At 42.6% G+C, this 6955-nt stretch overlaps 1 protein-coding gene across 1 annotated transcript in view; it reads left to right on the top strand.

Moving 5' to 3' along the window:
* Nucleotides 1-3628: 3628 nt before the first annotated feature.
* LOC107297379 (teneurin-4) overlaps nt 3629-6955 on the top strand; it is a gene marked incomplete at its 5' end in the record, with an annotated part of 78940 nt that continues 75613 nt past the window's right edge. The window contains one exon of the mRNA XM_015826743.1: nt 3629-3775. Within this exon, the coding sequence (XP_015682229.1) occupies nt 3629-3775 (147 nt within the window). The remainder of the gene's footprint in view (nt 3776-6955) is intronic.

Here is a 6955-nt window from a genome sequence, read left to right as displayed (position 1 = left end):
TTATTATTATTATTATTATTATTATTATTATTATTATTATTATTATTATTATTATTATTATTATTATTATTATTATTATTATTATTATTATTATTATTATTATTATTATTATTATATTAAATAAATATACAAATCTTCGTCGGAGACTTGAAGGACTTTAAGAGGCATTCTGATTTTCGTGAGAAGCGTGGGAACTGGAGCTGGTTGAAATGATCCGTTGAAGCTCAATCCAGACTTTCAGCACCCTCACCAAACTACAATATAGATAGTCCTCAACTTACAACAGTTCATTTAGTGACCGTTCCAAGTTACAACGGCACTGATAAACATGACTTACGACCGATTTTTACACTCGCAGCATCCCCGTGATCATGTGATCAACATTCAGACACTTGGCAACTGACTCTCAGTTATGACGGATGCAGTCTCCCGGAATCCTGTGATCCCTTTTTACGACATCCTGACAAGCAAAGCCAGATTCACTTAACAACCCTGTTACTAACTTAACAACTTCAGTGGTTCACTTAACAAGCTGCGGCAAGAAAGGTTACATCAAATGGGGCAAAACTCACTTAACAACTGTTAAATGTTGGGCTCAGTTCTGGTCGTAAGTCGAGGGCTACCTGTAGTCATTTGATACTCTGAATAAATAGACTTGACTTGTTAAGGGGAGAAGGCCACTGTACATGTGCAATAATGGAATGGTTCTGCTTATGTCACCCATGTGTCCCTGAACTGTAATTTCGTTCATTTGTCTTTCCTGAATGTCAACTGGTATATATATATATAAAAAAGCAAAAACAACGTCGGCATTTCTTACACCTTGTCCGACACGCAGCCATGTGAATAAGTCTGCTCAAGGCACAAACTCAAACAGAATCAATCTTTTTTGCTATATTATTGCTAAAGGAGATGCCAGAGGAAGGGTATCAGCGCTCTTGGATTTAAACCAATTTTTGCTTTGGTGGTGGTGCTGATGGTGTCCTTTTTTATATCCAAGCAACGTCTGGTTGGGGTTGATTTAAATTAACAGATAGTCCTCGACTTACAGCCAGAATTACTTACTATTTTATTTTATTTTGTTTTGTTTTGTTTTATTTTGTTATTTTATTTTATTTTAATAATAATAATAATAACAACAACAACAACAACAACAGCAACCCAAAACAACTGGAGCACCACTTGAACACCATCATCGGCATTGACAAATTCGCCATTAGTCAATTGCAAAAGGCGGCCTTACTAGGAACTGCTTCCATCCTGCGACGAGATCTGTAATACCATCAAACATCCACATCTGCCTATCCCAGGTCCTTGGGAAGGACTCGATAGGTAGACAAAATGCCAAATCCAGTCTGAACATCTGGCTGACTGTGTGTTGATTAATAATAATAATAATAATAATAATAATAATAATAATAATAATAATAATAATAATAATAATAATAATGATGTTGGAAGGGATCTTGAAGGTCATCTAGTCCAACCCCCTGCTCAGGCAGGAAACCATTACCATTTCAGACAAATTTTATTTTATTTTGCTTTCTTATTTTATTTTTTTTTTATTATTTTTTATTTTTATTTGTTAAATTTATTTGCCACCCATCACAGCGTAGGGACTACTCTGGGCGGCTTACCACAGTAAAACGGAAAAAAAGGAATAAAAAAATGTAAACATAACAATAGCCAAAGAAATGAAACAATTAAAAATCAACAAAGGAAGTACAATAATACAAATTAAAAGATGGGCAGAGGGAGGGAGGGAGCAGAAAGCTCGGGGGGGGAGACAAAATTTGAGGCTAAATTTTTCTTTGTTCAGCAAGGCGGTTGTTAAATGAGTCACAACCAATTTTTGCCGTGGTTGTTAAGTGAATCGCTGCACTTGAGGTCCATTCCAAGAATGGAAGTCGGAGCTGGAGAAGCTTCTTGGATGAGAAGCGAAACGTCTTCAGGGAAAAATCAAGAAAATCCAGTTGCCTCCTGAAAAAAGCATCTTTGGGATAACGATGACCTGGGTGACTGAGAATCTCCATAGATACTAAGTCACATAAAAACAGAAGGATGCAGTTGTTGGCTTTGTCAGATGTGAGAGGTGATCAGAGGTGAAAAGTTTGACCCCTGAAAATTGAAGTTTATTCCAGAAGAACACGCTAGTTGAATTTTGTTCCCATTTGTCAAGGAAGAGTGAGAAATAAACGTGTGGCCCAAATGGGGCGGCCATTTTGCCATCATCCTTTCTATCTCTGCACACCAGTGCAATAACTTTGCACTCCTGTCCTGCATCTTTACTTTATTTTATTTTTTTTCACGTGAACTAGTAACCCTTCGACCAATACTTCTTGTTTGTCAGCCGCCTTCCGTTATTATCAGTGGAAATGAAAACAATAAATGGGAGAATGCTATGATTTCCATTGTTGGTTGGTTTAATGTTAGCCGTAGCTATAGTTTACCTTAAGAACCTAGCATAACGTCGCAAAGCTTACAGGTTGTCCTCCACGTACGACCACAATAGAGTTCAAAATTTCCATTGCGAAGCAAGACAGTTGTTGGGTGAGTTTTGTCCCACTTTACAACCTTGCTTGCCATCGTTGCTAAATGAATCCCTGCCGTTGTTAAGTTAGTAAGACCATTGTTAAGTGAATTTGCCATGGCAGTGTTCCAGTATTTGAGAGGCTGACATAAAGAGGAGGGGATCAATTTATTTTCCAAAGCACCTGAAGGTAGGACAAGAAACAATGGATGGAAACTAATCAAGGAGAGAAACAACCTGGAATTAAGGTGAAACTTCCTGACAGTGAGGACAATTAACCAGTGGAACAGCTTGCCTCCAGAAGTTGTGGGTGCTCCATCACTAGATTTTTAAGAAGAGACTGGACAGCCACTTGTTTGGAATGGTATAGGGCAGGGGTAGGCAACCTTGGCTCTTTTATGACTTGCGGACTTCAACTCCTAGAATCCTCAGCCAGCATGGGGGAACTATGGCCCCTTCATGACTCGTGGACTTCAACTCCCAGAATTCCTCAGCCAGCATGGGGGAATTATGGCCCCTTCATGTCTTGTGGACTTCAACTCCCAGAATTCCTGATCTAGCATGGGGGAACTATGGCCCCTTCATGACTTATGGACTTCAACTCCCAGAATTCCTGTGCCAGCATGGGGGAACTATGGCCCCTTCATGACTTGCGGACTTCAACTCCCAGAATTCCTGGGCTAGCATGGCTGACTCAGGAATTCTGGGAGTTGAAGTCCACAAGTCATAAAAGAGCCAATTGAGTAGGGTTAGTGTTAGAAGACTAGAAGACCTCCAAGGTCCCTTCCAGCTCTCTTCTGGTTCTGAATTCTGACTTTGCTTTTTAGAAGGTCACAAAAGGGGATCACGGCAAACTTGTGATTCGTAAGTCAAGGACTACCTGAATCACTGCATACCAAGCCATTCAGTTTCATATCCATGGGGAAAATATTGTTCTGAGGTAGTAAAATTTCCCTAGGAGCAAAAATTGCCCGAAACAGCAAGTCATCACTCAATCTTTGTTTGCACATAACATAGGAATGGCCTGTCTTGCTCCCAAATGTTAATGATCCAAATTCTCTTCTCCAGCTAAACTTTCCTTTCTTTTCCCCTTTCCAGAGGGATGCCCCGGTTTGTGTAACGGCAACGGTAGGTGCACGCTGGACATGAATGGGTGGCACTGTGTCTGTCAGCTGGGCTGGAGAGGGACAGGCTGTGACACGTCCATGGAGACCGCGTGTGGAGACGCAAAAGACAACGATGGAGGTAAGATTCCTGCCAACAGGGGTTTACCGATCGCGAATCTTCACTTTGCATGGATAGAAATGAGAACGAGAAACAAACCGAGTTCCAGGTTTGAAACAGAACAGCCCCGTTTGGGACTCCCTATCCTCCACATTTCAAAGTTGGGTTGGAATAATTCAAAATTGGCTTTTTTGCAATTGTCTCCATTAGGAGACAAATCCGTAGTATGCTGCTGTGAAACTGATATAGTTTTCTCTCTGAATAAAATCTCCTGTTCCAATGAAAGAGAATATTTGTTGCTCAGGGTTGAACTGTGGGGTCCTTGGTGCTCTCTGAGCTTGGTGGTTTTCTTGGAGACGTTTCATGACCCAACTAGGTAACTTCATCAGCGCTAGAAGGGAATGGAGTAAGAGGAGGAGGATTGTGCTCCCTGAGCTTGGCTGTTTTCTTGGAGACGTTTCATGACCCAACTAGGTAACTTCATCAGTGCTAGAAGGGAATGGAGTAAGAGGAGGAGGATTGTGGGGTCCTTAGTGCTCTCTAAGCTTGGCTGTTTCCTTGTAGACCTTTCATGACCCAACGTGTTGTTGTTGTTAGTTGCGAAGTCGTATCCGACCCATCGCGACCGCATGGACAACGTTCTTCCAAGCCTTCCTGTCCTCTACCGTCTTCTGGAGTCCATTGAAGCTCACGCCTACTGCTTCAGTGACTCCATCCAGCCACCTCATTCTCTGTCGTCCCCTTCTTCTATTGCCCTCCATCTTTCCCAGCATTAGGCTCTTCTCCAGGGAGTCCTTCCTTCTCATTAGGTGGCCAAAGTACTTGAGTTTCAACTTCAGGATCTGGCCTTCTAAAGAGCAGTCAGGGTTGATCTCCTCTAGGACTGACCGGTTTGGTCGCCTTGCAGTCCAGGGGACTCACAGGAGTCTTCTCCAGCACCAGAGTTCAAAGGCCTCCATTCTTTGGCGCTCAGCCTTTCTTATGCTCCAATTCATGACCCAACTAGGTAACGTTATCAGTGCTGGAAGGGAGTAGGGTTTGTTCTTTGCCCTGTCACCAAGATTAACACTAGAGCAACAGCCAAACTGTAAGCAACACCCCAGTCAAGGAACCAGCAGCTCCTACAAACAATAGAACAGTAAACAACAGCCTAATTAAGGAACCGCCAAGAATACTGACAGGGCAAGTCACTTGTATAGAAACCTATATTGCCAATTACTCACAATTTACCTTGTTGCAAAGAAATCTCTAATGCTTGCTAGATGAAAAATAGAAGAGATCTCGCATCACAAGGCTGACAGGAAATATATATACAGGTCGTCCTCGACTTATGACCACCATTGAGGCCAAAATTTCCGTTGCTAAGCGAGACAGATGTTAAGTGAGTTTTGCCCCATTCGACAATCTTTCTTGCCACCGTTGTTAAGCGAATCACTGCAGTTGTTCAGTTAGTAACACGGCTGTTCAAGTGAATCCGGATTCCCCCATTGACTTTGCTTGTCAGAAGGTCGCAAAAGATCACCTGACCTGGGGGACACTGCAACCGTCATAAGTACATGCCAGTTGCCAAGGGTCTGAACTTCGATCCCGTGACCCTGGGGATGCTGCAACAGTCGTAACTCTGAAAAACGGTCCTAAATCACTTTTTTTCCAGAGCCGTTGTCATTTTGAACAGTCACTAAATGAACTGTTGTAAGCCGAGGATTATCTTTAGTGTGCTTCCAACTGAGGGCTTTCTCCATTCCTCAACCCTGCAGGCATTTGTGTGTATTCTCACACCACTAAAATGGCATTATTTCTCAGGAAAGGAAACAAAGATAAATCCCACTCTGAGCTTATTTGTTTCAAAGGATTTAAAAGTGCCTTTTTTTGTTATTGTTTTAAAATGTACGGATGATTGAATGCTTTAGGTTAGTCTGGTGTGGTAACAAGTCCAAATTGCTTCCTTTGGTAAAAAAATTTGGGGGGTTGGGGAGACAGGAACCCCCCAAAGCTGCAAAACAATAGAGTGCTTCCTTCCATCTCCTGAAATTAAATATCCCTGCCTTCGGTTCTATTTACAGCCAGTTCAAGGCCATCATCCTTGTCCAGATGTGTGAGATATGTGGACTTAGAGCCTTTATTCTGTTGAATAAAAGGGAAATAACCACATTTAGCAAGGTTTTTCTGGAGGGTCTACCTCAGAAAAATAACTTCCTCGTAAAAAAAAAGGCATTATTTCAAGTGGCCCGTTGTTCCTTGTCCATCTCCTACAGTCTGGAAAACTTTGGGACCCATCCGGAAAGAGATTTTTTTTTTCAAGCAGCTAATTTGCACTTTGGGATTGAAATTTATGTGCTACCCTAGACACATTTTGTTGGATAAAAATGTCTCCTAATCCGGGGCAGTCCTCGCCTTAGAACCACAATTGAGCCCAAATTTTCCTGTGGCTAAGTGAGACATTTGTTAAGTGAGTTTTGCCTCGTTTGATAACTTTTCTTGTGTCCCGGGATCTTGTGATCACTTTTTGCGACCTTCTGACAAACAAAGTCAACGGGGAAGCCAGATTCACTAAGCCGCTGTGTTACTAACTCAGCAACTGCAGTGATTCGCTTAACGACTATGGCAAGAAAGGTTGTAAGATGGGAAAAAATTCACTTAACATCTATCTCACTTAGCAATGGAAATGTTGGGCTCCATTGTGGTCGTAAGTCGAGGACTACCTGTAGATGTATCAATTACTTTCCTATTACAAGGGAAAAACCTGATTGCTCTTAATGTCAGGAGTTTAAACATCTCTTCCTGTGGGCTTCAGACAACCTGAAGAGGATGGACTGACTGACTGAAAGACCAGACTGACTGTCTGTCTGAGAGACTGGACTGACTGACTGAGAGATTGGATTGACTGACTGAGAGATTGGATTGACTGACTGGCTGGCTGGCTGGCTGGCTGGCTGGCTGGCTGGCTGGCCGGCCGGCCGGCTGGCTGGCTGGCTGACTGACTGACTGAGAGATTGGATTGACTGACTGACTGACTGACTGACTGACTGACTGACTGACTGACTGACTGACTGACTGACTGACTGACTGACTGACTGACTGACTGACTGACTGACTGACTGACTGACTGACTGACTGAGAGAGATTGGACTGACTGACTGACTGACTGACTGACTGACTGACTGACTGGCTGGCTGGCTGGCTGGCTGGCTGGCTGACTGA

The sequence above is a fragment of the Protobothrops mucrosquamatus genome, unplaced genomic scaffold (genome assembly GCF_001527695.2).
Source record: "Protobothrops mucrosquamatus isolate PMUCROS unplaced genomic scaffold, P.Mucros_1.0 scaffold3271, whole genome shotgun sequence".
Taxonomy (NCBI): Eukaryota; Metazoa; Chordata; class Lepidosauria; order Squamata; family Viperidae; genus Protobothrops; species Protobothrops mucrosquamatus.
This window is presented reverse-complemented; position numbering and strand designations above follow the sequence as displayed.